General features: G+C 38.4%; 1 protein-coding gene and 1 long non-coding RNA gene across 6 annotated transcripts in view; one reads left to right on the top strand and one right to left on the bottom strand.

The window, feature by feature from the left end:
- LOC125234277 (AN1-type zinc finger protein 6) overlaps positions 1-25,759 on the bottom strand; it is a 77,344-nt gene continuing 51,585 nt past the window's right edge. For 4 of the 5 annotated variants that reach the window (XM_048140507.1, XM_048140511.1, XM_048140510.1 and 1 more), the window contains 3 exons: positions 18,047-18,226; positions 3,347-3,485; positions 1-1,614 (listed from right to left, as the gene is read on the bottom strand). In XM_048140507.1, coding sequence (XP_047996464.1) covers positions 1,466-1,614; positions 3,347-3,485; positions 18,047-18,226 — 468 coding nt within the window. In that variant the 3' untranslated portion in view covers positions 1-1,465. Of the gene's footprint in view, positions 1,615-3,346; positions 3,486-4,097; positions 4,455-4,565; positions 4,835-18,046; positions 18,227-25,759 lie in introns of those variants that run through there. The other variant, XM_048140499.1, reaches the window with a different exon arrangement.
- LOC125234323 lies at positions 10,915-11,645 on the top strand. The gene is made up of 2 exons (XR_007177991.1): positions 10,915-11,113; positions 11,199-11,645. It is a non-coding gene; the product is annotated as an uncharacterized LOC125234323 (long non-coding RNA).

Below are 25,759 nucleotides of genomic sequence, written 5' to 3'. Positions count from 1 at the left end.
TTATCATGTTCCTGAAAATTTAATGACTTTAATAGAAGAATAACTAAATTAAAACAGCAAGTTAGAAGAAAAATCATTCATTATTAACATCATCTTTTTATCTGATTATGTTCAAGCAAAAAGACCAAATTAATCAATGACCTAACAAAATATACAACAAAAGTCATTAAATAATTAAGTCCAACCAATTAGTAAGTCTACCGTGGACAAACGACAGAAACAATAGATACGTAAGTATTATTGATCCAACATCACCACTAAATGAACGAGTTACATAATAAAACATACAATTTTGAATAATATTGTGATTAAAAAGAAAAAAAGCTAAATAATTCTTTCCTACTTATATAATGTAATAATATAAAGTGTCGACTACTTATAATATGTATAACTATCCATATGCTTACTTCAAATTTTCACACAAAGAGCAGTGCGGGGGAGGGCCGGCATCGCCCCGACTGCCGCGCGACCGGTCGCTCGGCTGCGGCGGCCGACCAGTCGCACGACTGCGCCGGTAGGCCGACCAGTCGCACGACTGCGCCGGTAGGCCGACCAGTCGCACGACTGCGCCGGTAGGCCGACCAGTCGCACGACTGCGCCGGTAGGCCGACCAGTCGCACGACTGCGCCGGTAGGCCGACCAGTCGCACGACTGCGCCGGTAGGCCTACAAATCGCACGACTGCGGCGGCCGACCAGTCGCACGACCGACGTGCGCCGGCCGCAAGCACGCTCGCCTTATCCGATACACACCACAATCTCGCTAAACACTAGTCACTTACGCACAAATAAGAAAGCGACGACTTGTCAAACCGAAATGCCAGTACTAACGCTCCTCAAACGTGCCGGCATCGCGTGCAGTGTCGTCGCGCGCAGCGGCGACGCCGCCGGTCGTTGTGTAGTATCGCTAACTTCTGTACAATATACACGAGAGCGACTCCCGCCGCTCGCTGAGCAGCTAACAATTGTTACTTCGTAAATGTTAAGCAAGTTATGCTCTCCGTCGGAATCATAACAATGTAGCTTTTTTTGGAGTTTTAATTTTTTTACAATATATAGGATTTGTTTCTATAATTAATTATATCTAATATTTACAATGGAGGTGAATGGACAATATTCAAAACGCTACTCGTATCTCGAAATTAATCCTGAATTCCTACCCAAATGAACTCTATCTACAACTTTTAATAAAAATTTAAAAGTAAAACTCTCGCCACAAATAAATCTAAATTTAGACGAATCGAGTCTGCGCTTCCGATTTACCGTTAAAAATTGCCATTTACGTTAAATTCTGTCCGAAAACCGTCAAAAGTTAAAACGGAGTTTACGTCGAAGAATCCGGTAAACTACACACTAGGCGGCGCGGGCGCGCACCGAGTCAATCTACATACGTAAATGAGAGACACAAACTCGATCGACAGTTTATTTAGAGTAAACGATAGATGGGATGGTAGGGCTCGGCGGGGCTCATATCTTGTGTATCTTCTGCGACACCACGACGGGGTTGTTGCGCCGGATCTCCTGCGCGCCCAGCTCCCGGTAGTCGAACGAGCAGTCGTGCTTGTCGCTGTACCGGTGCACGGCGCAGAACAGCCCGCCGCAGCGGCACTCGAACCCTGCAACACACACCCGAGTCAGCGCCACTCTCACTCCCGTCAGCTCAGCTCTATATTAATTATATTACGGAATATTATATTATTATACAAGATACAAGTATAGCTGCTTTTGAGGAATAGAGGGGTCGGCGAAATGTGATGGCATCTCTTTTTTTTACGTATATTTTTCGATGAGGTAAAGGTTGGTTAAAAAGGTTGTAGCTGTCACGGGGAAATGTTAGGTTCGATCGAACAAATCGACTCATCGCAGAATTTTTGTGCGACGTTTTTATACGGTTTTCATAGTGACTTTTTTTCTACTTAGGAGAAGTCGCAGTCAATGTGTAGGTATCAATGGTTTACAGAGATTTGTCGTTATCATATGCTTACAGACGATTGATAGGTGATGTACGTGAACTCATAAACTCATAAATTAGTTCCATAAATTACGTCATCGATTTTTTCAGATTTTAGACCCCCCCCCCCCCCCCTATAATCATCCTATCGACTTAATGACCCCCCCCCCCCCCTAAAATTGACGTCATTACCAGTTTGACAAAATAAAACATTGATTTGAGAAAAATAGGGTATTATATGATTAAAACACTTGGTTATAGAATCATCTTTGATTATTTTTACTTTGGCAATAATCATTGATATAATATAACTACTTATAATATAATATAAATACATAGTATAAAACAAAGTCGCTTTCGCTGTCTGTCCCTATGTATGCTATCTTTAAAACTACGCAACGGATTTTGATGCGGTTTTTTTAAATAGATAGACTGATTCTTAAAGAAGGTTTATATGTATAATACATTTAAGTACCACGGGCGAAGCCGGGGCGGGCAGCTAGTATTATATGTAATATTATTGTTAGAGTATTTTATCTGTAGTTATTACTGTATTTGTGTACATCTATGTTGCATTACTTATGTATGTTTATTATGAGTTATTTTAGTATTGTATGCGCCTTAGCCGCCTCTCACATTTGCAGTCTCACTTACTAGGTGTGCTGGAAGAAATTTCTTTTTAGAAATAATCTTTTTGTACGTGAAAAATAAACTATAAATAAGAATGACGTCAATTTCGAAACACCCCCCCCCCCCATCAATCATTTACCGTCATCTGCAGACCAACCCCCCCCCCCCTAATTTAGAATGACGTAATTTATGGACGGCCCCTTATGAGTCATGCAAAATCGTACTAACAGCAACACTCTTAGCTAACCATCGGTAGACTTTGTGCCCTAGTAATAAAGATTACAAATGTACAGCTAAGTGTTGCCGATGGTACATGTAAACATTAGTGCAACCATTACCAAAAAATATTTTTTGGATGTCATATTTGACGGTTTGAAGCGGCAAACACGTACGAATCGACACGTACGTTTGAATGACGTACACAATTTCACAGCGACCGGAACAATGGAAGTAAGAGAAATGCGGATGGCGCTGACCGAGTCAGTACATCGCACGTCATTGCCACGCGCGATAACAGATTTCCTTATCAAAAATCGGACGTGGGCAACCGCTATCACGACGTTTTAAACACACGTTTCACACGTTGTTGCTATCGCTTCGCTGTTCAAGCAATCTAGAATCGACACCATATTTTTTTTTATTTCGTTGTAGAGTTTTAAGACTAAACAACAAAAAATAGAGCTCGTGTGCATGATTTCACTGACATAACTAGTTTAATTAGTATTACTATGTTTATTTTAGTTTTTATTAATAGATGTGACATTTACCTGTAAGTCCAACCTTCTTGCGGCAGACGGCGCATCTGTTCTTCTTTTTCTTGTCCTTGCTGGGGTCCTTGTCGTCCGCGTCCGTGTCGGACGTCGTGCTGGCGCCGCTCGTGCCCGCTCCGCTCTCTTCTTCCAATTTCTGAAAAAATCAATTACAAAACTTACAAATGATGTCACGTAAATTATTGGACGATTGTTGCTCCATCTTAACTCCCTTATTCATAACCGTTTACTAAAGTCAATAAGCCACTAAAACAGTTTGTCCCTTTCCGACATATTAATATGATAGAAATGGACAAACTATTTTTATCTCCTTCTCATATCTCATATTATAGCATAGTCATAGTCGGACAGAGGAACGTGCCCGAATCCACTCTAATCCCGAACTTTTTGTGCGACTGCTACGATTATGCGGTGCACCACGACAATTCACCATGGACATTTTACCCCCTTATTCATAAATAAACGGGATAAAAAACCGTACTGAATTTCCGTTCAAGTTAGAAAATTATTTGAAATTCATACGATCGACAACGAGCTTAATTGAAATTCAGCCCTCATCGGTAAGTCGGAAATATCGATTACGTCTACATCTTTTAAATATCCTTAAAACACTCGTAAAGCGTCCTACAGAGTACGAATAACTCGGAAAGATAACTTCAGTACGGCACCGAATCGCGTCAACAAGCGTTTCCCTGGAACGTTAAAGTTTTTAGCTAGAATCTGAATCGTCATCATCAAACGAACACACCCGTTTGAGAGTTTTTTTGCTGGTTTCCGCTAGAGGGGACCGGGGCGGGTCTTGGGCGTGGCCGGAGACCTCGGCGCTCTCCTGGATGCCGACCATCTTGGCGGGCTTGTGGTCGGACGGCACGGCGGACGCAGGCACCGCGGACGGCGCGCTGTTGTTGTGCTCGAGCGCCGGCGCCCGCTTGTCGAAGCTCTTCGCCCGCCCCGGAGGCGCATGTTCCTGCCCGGAGCCTTGACTGTTGTTGCTGGTTTTGCGTCTGAGCGCTTTTTTTAGTAGCCGTTTCCCCTTCGATTCTTTTTTGTTGGGGTCATTTTCCATTATTGGATTTTTCGTTTTGTTTCAGGTCGGACATTTTGACTGCAACACGACAATTTTATGAAACCTGGGGCGTTAATAGTCAGCGATGAACGCGGAGATTTCATTAATATAAGAGATATGTTCGTATGAGTTCAAACTACGAAACTTTACCGTGTTATAATAGAAAATCGCCCCCCATCTCAAATCTTTTAGACTTGAGAACGGTTTCACAAAACTTTTACAAATTAATAAAGAGCAATAACTACGATATCCTGATTTTTATGTTACAATAAATATTTGTATGAAATACGTTGTAAATATATTTTTTATAGATTTTTGTCACTGGTGTCAAGTTTGTCAGTGTGACACTATTCAAATTTGAAACTGTCTTTTATGCCAATGACATTTTTTCTACAAAAAGGTTGTTATGGAGATTAGAGGGAGGAGCGAAAGCTTTAAGTATCAAATGTGCACATATAAAAGAAAAGATAGGTGGCGCTGCAATCACAGGGACATAAAGGTTTGACAATCTCTTAGCCTTCTTCCCGGGTTCAAATCATGATGAGGGCTTTTTTATTGTTTTCTACAGATGTTTTTTCCTTATTTCGTTATTATCCAAAAATCTTGTTACAATTTTAAAATTAAAAATATGCGAAAATAAGGAAATTTCATTCGCAAGACTTACAACATTACCTAAGATGGGGCAAACAATGTAAATGAGCATATCATAAATAAAACAGTAACTAAAATTATAATAACACATTTAAAATACACAAAAAGCAAATTAAAATATAAAAAAAATAAATAACAAAAAGACCGCTGTCAGGATCGAATCTGATAACATCTGCATACGAAGCCAGCGCACAAGCGCGGATCCAGCTTCGTGCCCAGGGGGGGGTCACATGGTAAAGGCCCGGGCCCCCGGGGGGGGGTCACGTGGTCTATTTGTATGGCCAGCCTAGGCTCCAGGGGGGGGTCATGATCCCCATGACCCCCCCCTGGATCCGCGCATGCCAGCGCACTACCATGGGGTCCATGGGACTACACTGGGTCTGGGTCTTGACATGTACAACTCGACGAAATCAGCCTACAGAAAATAACGTCTAATAATGTCATGTCACATTCCTGTCCTGACCATTGAGTGCATTGAGTGACATATGCGCTCCTAGCGGAGCGATTTGTAACTTCAGTTTAACACTGACAGCCGGTCATTTTTACGACTGTTTTACTTCGACAGTTTGGCTTCCTATAATAAAGGTTGTGTTCACATGATACCTAACCTACACATGACGATTTCCGATTTCCGAGTCACGTACAAATATTATTAAAGACGACCAAGATGCTTTCCTTACTTACCTAAGTCGTCATCATATGAGGGTTTTTTGAATAATTCCTGGCCTCATAATAATTACTTAAAAAAAAAATGTGTTGTTTATGACATTAAAGGTTTTGAATTGAATTGAAAACCTACTGGGTACTACAACTTTACTCTTTTGTGAATGTAAATGTCAAAATTGCCGCCATTTTGTCGGTTAGATTTTTTATAATTGCTGATTTCGTGAAACCATACCTTCCAAGTTTCTAATATGGAGAAAAAATACTGTCGACCTGTGATTTAATACGTGTATTTAAAATAGAATACGCTATCCCAAATTAAAAATGAGATGGATTCTGTTTACGGCGAGTCTGCTTCATCATTTTCCGCAGTAAAATCTTAGGTGGCAAAATTTTAACGCAGTCGTACCAGCTTGAACGACAAAGAATGCCCAGGACGGCCAAGAACTACAACCGACTACGATATAGGTGAAAAAGTGCACCGATTAGTGCTCGAGGATCGCAAAATCAAGGTTAGAGTTAGCAGAAACCGTAGCATTTCAAAAGAACGAGTTTGCTACATATTGACCGAAAAATTAATATGAATAAGCTATCCGCATGTTGGGTGCCGCATCTGTAAAACTCGGGCCAAAAACGATACAACGCACCACCTGAGTCGGTATAGCCAAAATTAAGGAGCTTCGATACGAAATCATTGACCATCCACCATATTCTCCAGATTTGAATCCCAGCGACTTTTTCCTATTACCCAGACTCAAAACTTGGCTCGGTGGATATCTAGAGATTTTCAAGTAATGAAGAAGTCATTGCTAGTGTGAACGCCTATTTTGAAGAACAAGACGGCAACTACTACTAGGACGGGTTAAAATCATGGAAGCGTCATTCGAACAAGTATTGTATAAGTACAAGAATATTATATTTTACTTATTATATTTTTATTTTTCAACATAGTAATGTTGAAAAGTAAAAATAACATATATTACAATATCAAAATACCACTTCTTTCTATGTCACAGGCCAGAAACTTTTCAGACGACCCTCGTAGTCTATGTAGTCAGTAAGAAAAAAATGTGATGTGCACAAATCAGAAATAAATAACAAAAGTTACATAATTTATTTTTAAGTTTTTAGTAATACTAGCTTTATTTTTAGCAAAAGTAACCTACGTTCCAAATTTGGAATCTTTAGCACCAGCGGTTTGGGCTGTACGTTGATTTAAATCAGTCAATCAGTCTGTCAGTCAGTCAGGACTTTGCCTTTTATATATATATAATATATAGAAGATTAAAACGTTTGTTTTTGTTTGCTTTAAAGTTGAATAAATAGCCTCCGACACCGACAGTATAGATACCTACTAAGACAGTACTACTCAGCTTAAGGCGATATATTTCCGTAGACGCTGCGCGCACTCGTTTTTTGAAGCCGTTAAAAACATAGGAAAACGCAATGGAAAAATCTGAAAACGATATATGTTAAATTTCAGGATCTGGTGAGTATGTTATGGAGTTGAACAACATGAATGTTACAACTTCGCTCGATAGAAAATGACCCCAAAGTTCCCTCTTCTTTTAACAATAAATCGTTCCCATAGCTGGGATAAAAACTTTTTTGACTTCTTTTTTACTTCAATATATAGGTAATAAGATTATCTAGATGAATCTGATGAGTTTGTGCCGGTAGCGTCATTAAAATAATATAATATTTATCAAATACTACCAAATCCGCAAAGGAAAGACGGAACAACTATGAACCCAATTTTAAGACCCATTACTAATCCTGTTTTTGCAAAAAAAAATTTTTTTTGAAAATTTTTTTGAAATTGAAAACATTTTCGATGGCACTTATGGCCTCTTCAGTCGCGCGGCGGCGCTTTCAGAGGATGGACCTGTGTCAGTTTTCTCCGCGTGGTCACGTGTCATTGAAACAATGGGGAACAAAGCTTTGAGGAGGCAGAAAAAAATAATTGCGTGCTAGAAAACAAATAAATAAAGAAAATTCTAACCAAAGACTCTGAAAAGGTAAGAAAATGATAATTTATATATACTCGTAAGTATTTCATTTTCATATAATGTTATCAAGTGACATTTACGATATCTAAACATCATAGATTTTAGAAACCCCTAGATGACGCGTCTGTGACGTCATTACAGCACAACTTTCCACTTAGAAAATATATGACTGATGTCCAGCTAGTGAACAAACTTACGTATAATTTTCATAAACATATTGAGTTGTTCGAAAGAAAAGGCGGCGGTAGATACAGTACTGATTGAAGAGCAGGTAGGGTAGGTATTTCTCTTTCAAAATTTGGTATAAGGTTAATTAGATCGTGCTACCCTCCGTCTATATTTTTTCTGTGTCTATGCCAAACATGTGGCCAGCCTGACAGAAATTTTGTTTGTCAACTGTCGCCATTTTTTCATAATAGTTAAAAGATTTCAGTATTTTAACTTCTCAATAAATTTTGATGAATAATCATACATTGATAAAGCTGGACAATTTTTTTTATTTTTATTTGGTGGGTATGATTCCGGTACTTTATATTTACAGATATTTGTCTAATTTGCAAGATTATACGAATCCTTCAGCAAGCTGTCTGACTCCTTTGACAAAAGTTGATACTTGATATGAATATACCTACTTGAGAATTCGAGGTAGGCATAGAATGGTATTGATTTATCAATAAATTATTATGAAGTATGATACTTTATCTTGTGCTGGGTTGTATTTTATTTGGAGATATTAGTGGCGGTAGTGCAACCACCAACACGAGTCAAGCGAAGAGAAAAGCTGTTTTCTTGAAGCATTTTGTCGTTCTTCTGAATCCTCGAATTTGGGGTCTAGTTTAAACCAGATAAATATAATTGTCAGGATATGATATCAATAGCAACTTTATTAAATAGACAAAGTTTCAATTGCATAGTTTTCATACTTTAGATTTGATTCATATCTTAATATAAATAGCACAGATTTCATCAGTGACTGGGTGAGTGATTTCATCATGATCATCAAAATATACGAGTATACTTACCTGCTATTAGTAGGTTCATGAACAACAAGAATAAAATTCGAAACTTTGGCATGTATACATTGTAAAGACTGTATCGTTAAGTATGAAGACAACTTTGAGTAGCCGTATTTATTTGCTATTATATATTTTTTCTTATAACAAGACATGGGCTTAAAATAAGGCACATAATAAGGTACACATTTTGTCCTAGAAACTCGACGTAAAGCATTGACTTAATCCTTCCGAGTACTAATTACGATTCCGGACAAATGCTACTAGAAAATTCACAAAGTGCGTACAAGACGATACGATTGCGAAAAAAAATTGTACGGTGCGAACCTCAACGACACATGATCCACAAAGCAGAATATCTGGACATAGTCTAGCCACTGTTATTAAAAAAAAATAAAGTTCAGGATCTGTGTATGGCGGTGATTTAGAGAATGTGGCATGGTGCTTACTCTAACTCCGACTTTGATGTCGAATTTGACTATCATACACTGTTTATATCGATCTGGTTTAGGCACTGTTCAAACACCACGACTGTCAATTAGACTTTGGCTTATGGCTAATTTTTTTATCTGTTTCTCTCAACCTGCTCGCATCAAAAGTTTACGGCAATCCGGAACGTTGCTAAAAATGCGTTTTTTTAAATTATATAAATTCACCGGATTCATTCTGCAAGTACCCAATTGAAAAACCACGAAGAGGACTCTTAAAGAATGTATTTTGGCAGCATATTCACCTTTGTTTGTTGAAATCGTACAAAGAGTCATTGAAATATCCTCAAATTAAGCCAGATAGGGGTTGTCCGAAATTTATTTGCTAGACTTTAATGAAGGTACCATAAAGTCCCTAAAATAAAAAAAATAGCAGACCTTCTTATATCAAATAGTGCTTACCTATATCTTCAGATCATACTCTCGGAACATAATAATACCAAATTATACACATGTCAACATTTAGACGAGGTTTGTTTTGTCTTTATACTTAACGATACAGTCCTTATACAGGTTAAAGGCTTTCAATATGAAAATGAAAAAGCGTTATTTATTCACGGCTGAAAAAAATAATGTGTATTTTTAAACAGCAGTGACATGACATAATATCTTTTTACCTAAAGTTTATGGTCAAAGAAGCTGACGGTTACTGTGTTCTGTTAACAATAGGTTTATTATAAGAAAAAACTTGTACATGAAGTAGAAAACTCGCCCGTCGCCGAGATGTTAATCTTCACCCTCCTCCCCATTTTTATGTCCCCATTTTCAGTTTTTTTTATATATTCAGGAAAACCGTAAAAGCTACAGTTATGATGTTTAGGAGAAGTAGGTATATTTCCATAAAATTCTCTACACAGTATATATTTGCAGGTAAATAGTTGTAACTCGTAATTTGAAATCAAATCAAATTGTGCTTCTATTTACTATGGGACTAATGCTGAAAACGCAAAAAAAATATCTATTTTATACATTTCGACTGTCATGATACAGCTCATTTCTATGGAACATCCAAATTTTTTTTCGTATATGTTTCAGCATTGGACCCTTAATAAAAGTTGTTCATAATGACCTCAAAAGTCACTATGCAAAGTTTGAATGGTCCTTTTTCTTTCACCCTGTCGATCTGTAGATAAGTGCGATTACTAAGAAGTTCGATAAAATTGATTGTACTTTAGGTACGTCCTTAAAAGCTCCGACAACTCTGACCAAACACACTGTAACTATAAATCATTAGTATTACTTACACAAATGATGAAACCTAATAAAAAAAATAAAGGCGGTGATCGTTTACCATCAGGCGATGAGCTGCTCATTTGCCTCCTATTTCATGAAAAAACTAAGAAAGCCCAGTTAAAATACGGCGATCATTATGACTGCGATCCGTCTGTGTCATGCTACCGCGCGAATTTGAGTTCCCGCGTGTGCGACAAGCGAACATCGCCGCGCGGGCGGGGCTGCCCGGACGCCGCGCACCTCACCCCCTTGGATTGGTTAGTTTGACAGATCATCTCGCCTTAAGCTATTTACTAAGGGCCGGTTGCACCAGCACACTTTGACGCCCCCTTCATCGTTAAAGATGGCTCCGACGACCGTTAAGTCCATATTTGCGTTGCACCATGCCATCCGTCAGTAAAAGGGTTACGATTCATTTAACCGGTGCCAGAGCGCCGGTTAACGGCTCGTATTAGGTAAATCTAGGAACCAATATGGCGGCCAATGTTTTGAATTTGTCCCGTATTTCACGAGTTTATGCTTATTTTAAAATAATTTGAGCTATTAGCAATGTAAAATACTTATAAAACGTTTAAAACAGTAAAAATGTGGAAGTAACTAAACATAAAAAAGTGACAGTGACACACCAGAGTGGTTTTAAGGTTATTTTAATTGCGCGACGATTTGTGTTTGTAAACACCTTTAATTTAATTTATTTTGTTTATAAATGTGTGTGTTTATATTTAGATCGAGTGCAGAATGAGCTTCAGTTGAATATATAATCGATCGATGCTGTAAGAAATTCACAAGTGCGTCCTATGAGATCAAAATTCGACAGCAAATAATGAAAACTATTTGTCGACAATACAGTCTTTAAAAGGGTCTTGGTATATTTGGAATCACGAATAAAATAATAAATATCCTGGAAAAAGTTGTGGATCCATTATGACATCCGAAATCAGGGCGAGAATAACGACAAACATTGTATAAAATCCGACCTTCAAAATCGTATCTCGCGACAGGAATCAACTTTCGTTTTAAACTATACACGTCTATGAGACATACGAAATGAAGTATTTTAGTGTGAAGCAAATGTGTTGGGACAATCTACACAACTTTTAGGCAACAGCATAGGCAAGATATCAGTGAAAAAATGTAAAGAAAATGTTATTATAATACTTCTGTTCATACCTACTTATCTGTGTTTTATTTCTCCTTTTATAACTTTTTCATAAACCTATAATGCAAAAACTTTGCAGTAGTCAACTTAAATTATTTACATTTAACATGTTCAGTGCTGGCGTCGCAAAGTTTGAGACCAAAATAATCCTCCTCCTATGTCGGTGACACAGCGAAGTTGACTTATGCCAGTGGCATAGGAATGAGAATTTATTTGTTTCTACCAGCATAAATAGTGTAGGCTTTTAGTAAAACAGTGGGATGAACGTGAATTCATACTATTCGTAAACACTCCGGACAGAGAGATGCAATCTTGAGTTTGACTAGTGCAAAGGCAAAGTTGACAATCAAGCATGTATTTCAGCTAATTAAATACATAAAGCTAACCAACATGAAAGCAATACAGATTTTATATCCTAAATAGTAATGCAAACATAGTAAGTATCTGCTTGAAATTCACTTTACTTATATCTAAATTTTTCATGTCGGTCAGGGATAAATTCTTGACACCAAAATGTTCTAACCATTTTAAAGTATTATTACCTACTACTAAAAGTCCTCAAATTGTATTTCATAATTTGTGTTGCTTTGATATAAATGATGCAGCTGAACATTTCTAAAATAAATCAGAGTCTAAGATTTCATAGGCACTTATAGTTCTGTACTTATTTTTCAGCATACTGTTGAGGGTGGGCTTGCGAATATTGTGGCATGTCAGAGCGTTATCAGACTTTTCAGTAGCAGTATAATTATATAGGCAAAATAATTTCTAGTTGTGTCATGCTAATTTGGAAACTTACTATTCTGGAAAGAAGAAATATACCTCTGTGAAATTAAAACAACAGTAAATAATTCCATGGGTAATTTATCTACACCTCAAAAAAGGATATTATAACTTGAATAAGCAGATAGTTATAATAAGAGTATAGTGGGAAACAATGACTATACAGGAAGGTAGATAAAATCCTGTATTGTTCATGAATAAAGTACTAATTATCATAAACTGTGACACTAGATATAAGTTAGAAAAAAAGAAATATTATAGGTAGGACTTTATTTTTACACAGATTGACTGAGTTCCATGATAATGCTTGTGTTGTGGGTTACTCAGACAGTAATATAATTATGTAAACACTTGATTACATAGAAAACTTACATACTCTGGAAAAAATGTGTCTGCCGGCCACATTTAAACTATCGGTGCTGTTCTCTAACATGTGAATAAATGGATTGATCCCAATAGATGCCAGCCTCAAACATATTGCAGTGAAAATGTGGTCTTTAGAATAAGCATTCAATTTCCAATTTTATAACCACAATTTTTAATGGGTTGGGGTCTATTAGTGGAGACTGTATAGTCATTTGGCACATAAAGTAACAAAAATATATTTTATTGACAAAATTGAAATTCTGATGATAATAATTTGTAAAACTTTATTTTCTACAAGTTTCTTCCAGACTTCCAGTTAATTTCATAGTATAATTTGTTGATTTCTAGAACAGATTCACTTGTAGAACTGTCATCTTGTAGTCCACATCAAATGGTGTAAATCAACTCTGAAAAGAAAGCAACATGTAACTTATTATTATATTTAGTACTTAATAATCCTTATCAAACACAACAAAATTTAAGTAAAAGTACATAAATAAACTTAAATGTCTGCTACTACAAACAGTTTTGTCATTAATCTTATTGGAAATTTTGCCATAGGCTGTGTGCTGTGTATGACATTGAACTTACCTAGTACTGCACCAAAAGTATGCTAATTTGTTTCATAGCTAGTTCACGGAATAAAGGCTATGCATTTGGGTAAGAGGTCTGTAATAAGCTACCTATAATTATTATAATACTCATGAGAAAACTTGCCTGGTAATTGGTTCCTTCATTCCTTGTTACAAAGGCTTTTAGGTTGGAAATAGCCACTTGAAAGTCGTAGAGATGCGTCCTTTTCATGCGTCATGAATATACATTAAAGATAACCACGAACACAAGTGTACATAAGTGGTGTAAATTGTTAAATATTTCGATAAGAGCTGCAAAGAAAGTTTAGTTTGCGCTAGTTTGCGCCTAAGTTTTTTTTTAAATAAAGATTTTGACATTTATATGATTGGGTTGCTATATGAAAAATCAATTCTACCATAAAATGTTGGTAGGATTTCATTCACGACCTGGCATCACAGTTAGCGGTTACGTTCAGTAATTTTTGGGTTGGTGCAACGCAATTCATTAACAAATCGTTAAGTCCCCCACGTAATCGGTAAAATTTTACGAACAGAGCCTACATTTACAGGTGGTTTGGTGCAACTGGCCCTAAGTTGGTTACTATACTAAGTTATGTTACTAGAGTTTTGAACTTTTGACTCATAAACTATAGTAAATTGTTTAAATTTAAAACCCCCTCTAGCACAACTTGCCTTTTCGCGCGCGAGTCCATACTTGAAGTCGCGCTTGATGTATGGACTCGCGCGCGACAAGGCAAGTTGTGCCCTTTAGCATATGATCCGATATGATTTGAAAGCATATCACAGTTGAAAAAATCAATCTGAAAATGTATCACGTGTACTTTTTTGTCAAGTCTGCACTTCAGATATTTTATTCTTCAACATTGCGTGTTTTTTAGTTTTTATCAAACATGCTTTATTGTCTAAGATCTGTATGCTCCTCTTTTTGGCACATGACTGTGTCTGTAAAACGTAAACGCGCACAACCTACTAAAATTATAAAAAAATCCTGTAATAATATTAACATAATATGTTAATTACTTTAAAAAAAATATCGCTGTCTATATTATACAGGGTGTCCCAAGACTATGGGACATGAAGGGAAAGTACCTTAAATATAGTTGATAGGATATTTTGCTGAAAGAAGACTTTATTTTATTTTTCAATTTTAGTAATACTGCATACTTAAAATGTTGTTCATAAAGGGTATGGCAGGATAAGCTAAGAAAAATTGCCCCCAGCGTTTTTGGGTCGAAACTATAATCAAATGATGCCTTTTGAAGAAGTCGTACCCTGCACAAAGTTTCATCCCTCTGTTACCCCCTGGGGATGAAAAACACCTGATTAACCCCAAAACTGTTTTATTTATTTTTTCCTAAACTATGAAAGTGACGTTTTTCAAATTTTGTACAAACATTAATGGCACTAAAACTATATGAAAAAACAAAACCCTCCTAACCATTTAAATTCATGAACAAAAAATTAAACAAATTTTTAATAATCCTGTATAACAAGTACGGCTCTTGGTACAAACACCATTTTTAGGGTTCCGTAGTCAACTAGGAACCCTTATAGTTTCGCCATGTCTGTCTGTCCGTCCGTCCGTCCGTCCGGCCGTCCGTCCGTCCGTCCGGCCGTCCGTCCGTCCGCGGATAATCTCAGTAACCGTTAGCACTAGAAAGCTGAAATTTGGTACCAATATGTATATCAATCACGCCAACAAAGTGCAAAAATAAAAAATGGAAAAATATGTTTTATTAGGGTACCCCCCCCTACATGTAAAGTGGGGGCTGATATTTTTTTTCGTTCCAACCCCAACGTGTGATATATTGTTGGATAGGTATTTAAAAATGAATAAGGGTTTACTAAGATCGTTTTTTGATAATATTAATGTTTTCGGAAATAATCGCTCCTAAATGAAAAAAAAGTGCGTCCCCCCGCCCCTCTAACTTTTGAACCATATGTTTAAAAAAAAATGAAAAAAATCACAAAAGTAGAACTTTATAAGTACTTTCTAGGAAAATTGTTTTGAACTTGATAGGTTCAGTAGTTTTTGAGAAAAATACGGAAAACTACGGAACCCTACACTGAGCGTGGTCCGACACGCTCTTGGCCGGTTTTTTTTTTAATATGATGAACCAATTGATATTCTACATCATACAAAAGTTTCATTGACCTAGTCCCGAAGGAACATTCTTCGTCAACCTAGCGTTTTCCCGGCCTCGCGCCAGGGTCCGCTTTCCTGCTCAGCCTTCTCCACTTTCCAGTCTTCGGCATCCTGAGGTGAGAGATTGTTCTCTTCCATGTCCGCTGTCACGACGTCCAGCCAGCGCTTCTTAGGCCTACCGCGGCCGCGTGACCTAGGGCCTTGGACGGTGAGGTTGAGGCATCTGTTTTCGACGTAGTCTACCGGTCTGCGGCGTATGTGGCCATACCATCGGAGGCGACTTTCCAGAAGGAACATTACGAAAATAATATTAATTGGCTCTTTGGTGCCTACTATTCTCTAACAAACTCCTACATAGAGACTTGCATTATACCGGGTGGGCCCTATAGTATAACAAAAGCAAAAAATTAAACTATAGACTATTAACTACTTCTTAAACTGACCAACATTTGTTCAGCAACTTTTAAAAATTATGATATCTATGTACCACAGTTATGCAAATGAAAAAATGGAAATATCACAGATAAGATATTTTGCTACAATAAGACTTTAGTTTATTTTTAAAACTCCGGGATCCATGAATCGCACAATTCGCACAGTACACCTGTCAGCGATCGCCACTTTTGCCATGCGACGCTTATTCTATGTGTCACATTATCGTCGACATTTGCATCGGATGTGAGTATGGAGAGAAGGTGTATTTAAATCTTTTTACAGATGGGACCGGCGCGTCTCCAATATAAATGGTTTCCGGTGTATTAATCTTCTGAAAGGACATTTCAGGTATTCCGTTTTACTCCTACTAACTCTCAGGCTGTGCTTCTCAAGTGCTTGTGTCCACAGGTTCAGAAGAGTTGGTGTCATTCTACCTAAATTACTTAATGCCTAATTCTCTAATTCGCCAAAATTTTAAATAGCCATGCTGTTCTAAATCCTTAATAACAAAATGTCTCACTGTTAAAATAACAAAAAATCATGACTTTATCGTAAAACCACCATTTCCCGAAATGCCTAAAAATACAAATACCGAATGAGATATATTGGGGCTAAATTCTAAAATAGAGTAAGTCTAGAATACAGAAAAAGCAAAATGTCACGGTCTCAAAATGCCTAATTTTTTTTTTTTTCAATACAAGTGGTTTGATGGTGAATATGATAAGCAATTACAGCGGTTAAGGCACAGTATAATAAAGGGTATTATCATACAGTATGGCCACTCCCGCTCCCCGCTGAAAGTGCCGCCCACCCCGTGAGAGAGAGAAGATCTCTCGGTTACCTCACAGTTACCGCCTGTCAAAAACGCGAACAGTCGACCTGTCATATGTCACTCATACAAGCATAGTACGCGTTCACCTACACGAGCTTAGACTGTGTGCTAGGAACGCGCCTCTTTCATATATTTAATCGCCAGTGTCCGAGGTGTGGTTAAGGTCTGAGCGATGAAACTTTATGAATTTTAGGTATTTTGGTACTTGGATGTTTTGAAAATGGAGATATTTGAACTAACGGTAATGTGAAATTTCGTCATTATGATATTAATATTTCGCCATATTAATATGTAATTAGGTGTTTTGAGAAAAAAAATAGGCATTTTGGGATACAGGTAATTTGACACCGAGTTGTTTTGAAACGTAGGCTTTTTAGTAACTGGGTAAATTGAAATTAGGGTCTAATGAAACCAACTCGTTCAGAAGTTCCTGCAAGTTAGTAGCGGTGTCGGCGGCTAGGACTATATCGTCCGCGTACAACATGGTCCATGGACATGGAGATGGTATATTTCTCGCAAGTCGCAAGATAGTCCATGACTAAATTGAATAACAACGGGCTGAGCACGGATCCTTGACGGACGCCGACCTTGACCTCAAAAGCTCTACTTAAGCCTGCTAGTGTTCGGACTCTCGTGCTGGCCTTAATATGCATGTCTTTTACTAAATCTATGTAATATTCCGGGACATTCTGGGCACACAGGGCCTCCCATACTAGCTTCCGCGGCACACGGTCGAAGGCTTTTTCTAGGTCAATAAATGTCAATGCAAATCGTTTTTGTTTAAACTTTTCCATCATAATCCTGACAGTCTGTATTGCGTCAGTGGTTGACCTGGGGCCCATTTCCCAAAACTGAGGGTTACAAGTTACAGGCGGAAGTCTCTTTCCAACTTGTCATATTAGACATTGACCCCTGGAAGTAGTGAAACCGAACTGATTTGGAGACGTCTGACTCCCGCACCACTGCCTGCAGTCGAGTTCATAAATATGTGTACATTTTTTCACCTTATTGCAACGAGGTAAGGTGAAGAAATGTGTAATAAAACTCGTATGCGAGTTCTCGTACCGTCTAAATGGGCCCTTAGGGCCTTAGGGCCGGTTGCATCAAACCGGCTGTCACCGTTAAAGCGTTCGTTAAATTTTATTGTATGGGAAGTTCCATAGACGTCTGCTGCGTGACGACTGACGATGATGTGTCTGTCAAATGTGGTTGATGCAACTGGCCCATAGCCTAAAAGAAACAAAAGAATTGTGGCCTCACGTCTGTGTGCTGCTGCGGCTGGGCGGCGAGGCTGGGCACGGTGGGCGCGGCGGCGGCCAGCGGCGTAGGAGCGGGCGCGGGCGCGGGAGCGGGCGCCAGCGCGGGCGCGGCCGGCACGAACGGCGCCGCCACCGGGGATGGCGTCGTCGCGGGCGGCTGCTGCTTCTTCTTCAGAGCCTCCTGGAATACGTACGTTTACAACTTAGGAACACGTGAATCAGTAAGAGAACTCTTCAAAGAAATTAATATCTTAACTGTAGCTTCTCAATACATTTATGATAGTATAATTTATGTTGTTAAGAATTTAGACTGTTTCACTAAGAATTCTGATATCCATAATTATAACACTAGAAACAAAAATAAGCTTGCCATAAAGAAGTTTCGTGTCCGTAAAGTACAAAAGTCATTTGTTGGGCAATGCATTCATTTTTATAATAAGTTACCTGACACTGCTTTGAGATTACCCCTCCCAGCTCTTAAGAACTACTTAAAAAAATCATTGATGTTAAAGGCTTATTACAGAGTCGAGGACTATTTGACAGACAAACATGCATGGCCCGAACCAGAAACTACAAAAAACGAATAGCAATTAAAATAATTGTATTATGTATAGAAGACACAGTTCAGATAAGAAAGCACATCAAATATTTTATATTTTATGTTGTGTAGGTAAATTACATATTTAATGATATTGAGATTCATTTTATCTTTTTCTTCTGTGACAATTTGATATGTTTTCTCTGAAGAAGAACGACGTATTATTAAGCAATAATATAATTTATTGAAATTAATTTCCATAGAGTACCTAGTCTGTTCATATTATTTGATGAATAATTTTGCATGTTAAATTGTATCTTGTTATTTAATGCATGTTAGTTATAAGATGTAATGTTTTGAAAAGAAGTTGCCCGCCGAGTTTCTTGCCGGTCCCATAGTGAATACCCCCCTCCCAACTGAGGGGGGACTGAAATCTTCTCGAGGCTGAGGCGTAGGGTTAGAGCCGGCGTAGCTTTATTTGACGTTCATATGCGCATTGTAATATGCCTACTTGAAAAATAAATATTTCATTTCATTTCGTATAAGAGCCTTGTTCTAATTTTTATGATATACGAGTACATGAATCCGGTGTCATCTCGAACCAAAGACAGATAAAGTCTAAGAAAAAAACGTACCTCAGTGTCCTCAGTACCATACAGAAAAAGGTACGGTGGCCTAGATGGCATTACACCTTTGGGGTACGCTCAGCTAGATGGCGCTATATTAATATTTGACGTTTTAAAACATATGTGTCGCTTAACTTCAAACCTGGGTAAATCCATTCTGTTTTAAGGTTGAATATATAAAAAATATAATATGATCTGAAAGATGATCAACCTTATAGCAGAATGGATTTACCCAGTTTTGAAGTTAAGCGACACATATCAAGCTAAGAATATGGGCCAAATTGTCAAAACTGAGGTTCAAAAGTTTAAGCCTGTGTCAAGAGATGGCAGTCTATGCACTGTGATTACACATTTTACTTTGACAGTAACTCTCTATAATACTCGATCCTCTTTGTCTCGAACAAACAATAGTTTCCCATTTAATATCCGAAAACTCAAATAGTCAACAGATGACGATTTCAGGCCTTCGCCTTAAAAGCCTGCCAGGCGCCTGTGCCTGTTACTACATATCAGCAGCGGCTGGTCCATACAAGCCGATTCCCACCGGCTTGTCTAAAATTGATTACTAGTTAAGGTACCTATTGTTAAGGTAGGTTTCTTTTTGCTCAGTGTTGCCTAACAGAAATTTTCACCAGCCGCCACTGCTACATATTAGGACGCGCAGAATAGAGAGTGAGATTAGATTATTGAATGTATGTACGGAACCTTCGGTGCGCGAGGAAACCCGTATTTTTTAAACAATTTGTGAATTTTTAACGGGAAGTAATTAAATGATCAGCTATTTTTAAAAGTGATCTGCAAAAAAAAAACAGCCAATTAATAATTTGGGCAGCATTCAAATAATATGTAGGCAATAAATAAAAATCGAGCTACAACTCTAGTTCAGCAAATAATTCACAAACGGTCAATGTGAATAACCAATAACCAATATTGTTCTGCATTTATGTTAAGTTATCGTTCGTTAGTTAGTTCCCTGCGCCAATGACCTTCGATTTAAATCCATTGATATTATGATGGTTTCTAAAGTCCATCATATTAACAGCCAGCATCGTCTTTAAACAACATAGTATCTCATAATTCCTTCAAAGCTCATTGTTTCTGTGATATTTGGCATCAAAGTTGAACAATTTTAGGATCAAAAACTGTTTTTTTAGGGCCTGGCCACATGGGCGCGACGCGGCGACGCACCGCATGAACCTGCGACGCGTTGCGGCACCGCAAAAATCTCGCGGCGCGGCGATGCACCGCAAAAACCTGTGGTGCGGCATTGTAATATCCCACAGAATGAGTAGAGCCTGAGCAGCTAACAACTTTCGGAACGGCCCTCGTAAGTAGGCAATCGGATAATGTCTTCCCACATCCATATTCTCAACATCACTATCACTACACCTTATAAAACATACTTTTTTATAGTTGATTTTTAAGGTGGTTCGCTTTCCATACAAAAAACAACTCCCATTTATTTAGTCACCGCACACTACAACTAAATAACAATATGCGCATACATCTACTTTACATTATCCATTGTCGCGATATTAAATGAAATACATTGTTTCATACAGAAATCATGGACAAATCCATGTGAATTTTTTATTAATTTTACGTAAATGTGCGTGCCAAAATTTGTGTACAGACACAGAGCCGTCATATTTCGCGCATTTTTAGTTGATGTGTCAGCAGTGACACTTGGCTCTTGACAAGTAATTATTTATACTATTGTATTACCCCTAGCGAGGGGCAAATCAGTAGGGCCTCACGGGCGAGCGGTGACGCACGCGTGAGAGTTGTTCGTCGCATACCTACGTACTGAATCGACCGCTGTCACAGAATTGATATTTTATCGTGATCGTACTATTCGAAACCTCATTTGTTTACAAAAATAACTAAAGGGCGGCATTCTACAAGGCCTTTGAGTAGGTAATATCAGGCCTGTTTCAATTAAGGTACTTACTTATTTATTTATTTAACTAACTTTATTGCACAAATTATCAATAAAAAGTACAAATGGCGGACTTAACGTCTTAAGGCATTCTCTACCAGTCAACCATTGGACAAATCATAGATAGTTTGGTGCACAAGATTATAAAGCCAGTATGAGATTGTACTGATTAAATACAAGTCGATACCTACTATTATAAAATAAACATACACAAATACAATAAATTAACCTACATACATATTAGATTAGAACCTATATACATACTTATCTAAGTAAGTACGCCTTAGTTACACGCGAATTTTTTAGGATTTAACCTACACCGTGTCCAATAAGTTTGAATACAGCACAAATAGCCAATAAAACAAAATGAACAAATAGTTACTACATTATTATTATATTTTATGAATGGCACTCTTATTTACTACATTCACAACAAATGTTTTGGAATAACTCCAGCATTAACTTGTTTACCAGCCTCAAACGCTTCTCAAACGGATCACACGCGGCACGCACCGTTTTCTTCACATTTCATCCCAAATACTCTCGATAACCTTTTTGAAATGATCTAGGTTTATGATTTTATAAAAATTTAGTCTTCAAAGCATGTATGACCATACAAAATAGTCTAATACGCCTAAACCTGGAGGCCTGGGTGGCCACTCATGTTTCGGATAAAAAACTGCCAAATTAGTCTGAAACTACGCTAGAATACCATTTGCCGAATGTGCTGGAGGTGCGTCTTGTTGGGACACATGATACTCATTCCCAAGCATCCTTTTTAGGGTTCCGTAGTCAACTAGGAACCCTTATAGTTTCGCCATGTCTGTCTGTCCGTCCGTCCGTCCGTCCGTCCGTCCGTCCGTCCGTCCGCGGATAATCTCAGTAACCGTTAGCACTAGAAAGCTGAAATTTGGTACCAATATGTATTTCAATCACGCCGACAAAGTGCAAATATAAAAAATGGAAAAAAATGTTTTATTAGGGTACCCCCCTACATGTAAAGTGGGGGCTGATATTTTTTTTCATTCCAACCCCAACGTGTGATATATTGTTGGATAGGTATTTAAAAATTAATAAGGGTTTACTAAGATGGTTTTTTGATAATGTTAGTATTTTCGGAAATAATCGCTCCAAAAGGAAAAAAAAGTGCGTCCCCCCCCTCTAACTTTTGAACCGTATGTTTAAAAAATATGAAAAAAATCACAAAAGTAGAACTTTATAAAGACTTTCTAGGAAAATTATTTTGAACTTGATAGGTTCAGTAGTTTTTGAGAAAAATACGGAAAACTACGGAACCCTACACTGAGCGTGGCCCGACACGCTCTTGGCCGGTTTTTTTTAACTTTAAGGCATTTTTTTCTCCAAAACCTTGGTTTTAAAGAAAAAAACGTTGATTTTAACGCTTTTATCTGTAAGTACTGAAGGTAGTTTACCTCGCTTACATACAGCATCCCACACCTGGGCCGATGGTGAGCTCTGGAACCTAGGCACATTTTTCTAGTTGCCCGGAACGTTATCTATCCTCGGTACCCATAATAGTTTATTTTGGACACGTGGCGTCTGTTTTATCACATACAGATTCTCCTTATAAAAAATAACTCGTCACCTGCGTGCCGAGCAAGTATTTTGTTGGCACTTTACCTCTTTGTTTTTCTTAGACACTTCGGAAATTTCATGTACTTTGTGCTTGTATTTTATTAAGAGGAATATACTCTTTAGTTTAAATAAGAATTTGATGGCCTGTGATCCCTATATCTTTAGAACTGAGGTAAAATATGAGTATTCGGACTTATTGGACACGGTGTATATACCACTAAGACATATCTTAGTTCCCATTCGGACGTTACGCCACCTGAATGTAATTCAAAAAACGTCTCCTCAGACATTTTGTATAGGAAGGACGTAAGACGCGCCCCAGGTGGCGTGGCGGCGGCGTGGCGCGCGCCGCGCCGCTTGGCGGCGCGTCTTACGTCCTTTCTATACAAAATGTACTGAGGAGACGTTTTTTGAATTACACTGAAGACGTCCGTTGCGCGCCCCGACACGCGACGCTATGGGAACTTAGGTTTTTTCGAGCTGAAGTAGAGCAATATAAAAAAGGTAGTAATTAAATATTAAGATTATATTATTTTTTAAAAGGAGACAACCCTATATCGTCAGAAAAGGTACGAGTTACGCGATAGAGAGCGCACTTCTACTTTATAATTGACAACATTTCATATTTTTGAGTACTACTTTTTATTGTTTGGTTTGAAAGAACTCAATACTAAAAAATACACGTATTCTTTTATTTTTCCAAAAACTGCTATTTTAATGAGAAAATCCCTTCTTATTACTACTTCGAGCAGAAAGAGCGTAAGTTACAAACGTCAAGACACAGCTTTATGACGTCACATGTGTTGTTTCATACACCTAAGAAAACAACAAAATCATTTCTAAAAAAAAAGTTTTAACAGTCAGCTAAGTCAGCTTAAACAGTCCGGTATGTCTGACTGTCAAGTGTCACTGTCAAACAATAGTGAATGACTACGAACCATAGACTAAGCCATGAAATTTTTAATATCTTTGCTACGAACTGTGATAAGTGTCACTGTCAAACTCAAGTGACAACCCAACTGGAAGATTTTTTTGTTATAGTGGCAGCTCTAAATCAGCTATTTGACGTCACTTCCCCTTTAAACTATTTTTAAGATTTTTTATACTAAAAATACGGAAAAAAAATATTTATATGATCTACAAGCGTATATCTCGAAATGGTTTTCGATTTAGGGACATTGACAATTTTGAAACGTTGTCAATTGTAGGCATTTAGGCGCACCACACACATAGCGCGGGCGCGGGCGGGTGCGTGCGTCTGCGGGCCCGCCGCGCGTTGTGTTAGCCAGTTTATAATGTACATCCACACACACACAGCGCGGGCGCGGGCGGGTGCGTCTATCAGCCACACGCGCCCGCGACACAGACAGAGAGCGGGTGAGGCGGGTAACGGCCGGTAGCTTTTTCGTAATTCATTGGTTTGCGTATAAGCTCACACACAGCGGGCGTGCGCGGGTCGGGCGGGCGCGTTGATTTCATGGCGTTTGTATTTATTTACAAAGTTTGTATCCTGTTTCGTGTGAAAATTTGTGTCCTGTTGTTTTGTTTATTTGTATTTGTATCCGTGTGGTGACGGGTTAAGAATTTCACCACCCCCTTTCTTCCCGTGGGTGTCGTAGAAGGCGACTGTGGGATATGGGGTAAATTGTGGCGTAGGCGAGAGGCTGGCAACCTATCACTGAAATGTCACAGTTTAGTTTTCTTTCAACCCCTTATTTGCCAAGAGTGGCACTGTAATTTTAACAGTTTCATGTGCTCTGCCTACCCCTTTATGGGAAACAGGCGTGATTGTATGTTGTTGTATCCTGTTTGTATATTTTTGCACTCAATGTTCATGTAACTCTTCAAAGGCTGCCTTTGACATGTGAAAATATTTAAAAAATCTATGTTCATAATATGTTTCCAGTTCTCTACACAGTCTATCGTTTCATATTAATTTCCTGAACCCGGTTTTTTTTTTCTTTTGCGAACTTTATTCCTCAAAACAAGCAGAAACAGTAATCCCTCGTCTGTGTCCGTATCTTCTGACATCTTGGTGCAGACTGCCAACGATCGATGTCGGACGGGATGGGAAACCCGCGTCGGGCCCGCCGCGCCCGCGCCCGCGCTCTGTGTGAAGGGTTTGAAAAACGCACCCGCCCGCTAGGACCCGCGCTAGATGTGTGGTGCGCTTTAGCATTGCGCGGTCGGAATTTGAACTTAATAGTATCGTGGCATGAGTCGTTATTTCTTTAAAGAGGTTTTTGGAGAGGGCTTTCTGTACTTGTACTAATATGTATTCTGTGGTAGTGTTGACAATTATTTAAATGCAAGTTTCATCAACAGAAATCAAGATTTTGACAGCAGTTTGTCGCCGAATTATTTTCAGCGTTCACTTTAATTTTATTCATCTAGTTAGTTGAGATTTGCTTTTAAATATAATAATTTTGTGACTCTAATTTTAATGGTGGAACGTATAATACAAAGTAAACTAGAAATTATCCAAGAAAAGGCACTCTGAATTTGTCAAGTTACGAATCAGTAGTCCTTACATAATATACCACGCAACGCTTACATGAAATGCCCCAAAAAAATGATAAAAGGCACGTAAAAGTTAGCCAGTAGGTTAACCTTGGTGTATTGTGCAGTGTCTGTTTTTTAGCATCTATCACTATCTTCTTCTTCCTCGTTCCCTCAATGCTGAGGATCGCGACCACAAGTAGCGTGTCTCCATTGAACGCGGTCATAAGCCATGTGGACTGCACGACCGACGCCGTCAGACCATCTCTTACGAGCCCCACCCCAAGCGCGTTTACCATTCATTCGCCCCAAGATGATACACTTCTCCATATTATGCATTGGTGATCTCATGATGTGACCGAAAAATCTAAGGGTTCGCTCCTGGCATATTTTGGAGAGGCGTGTGGTGATATTAAGTTCTTCCAAAATAGAGATGTTAGTTCTTCTAGCTGTCCAAGGTATACGTAGCAGTCTTCGCCAGCACCACATCTCAAAAGCGTCAATCTTAGCCACGTC

This window comes from Leguminivora glycinivorella, chromosome 2 (assembly GCF_023078275.1).
Source record: "Leguminivora glycinivorella isolate SPB_JAAS2020 chromosome 2, LegGlyc_1.1, whole genome shotgun sequence".
Taxonomy (NCBI): Eukaryota; Metazoa; Arthropoda; class Insecta; order Lepidoptera; family Tortricidae; genus Leguminivora; species Leguminivora glycinivorella.
Note: the sequence above shows the minus strand (reverse complement) of the source record. Positions and strands in the feature narration are given on the sequence as shown.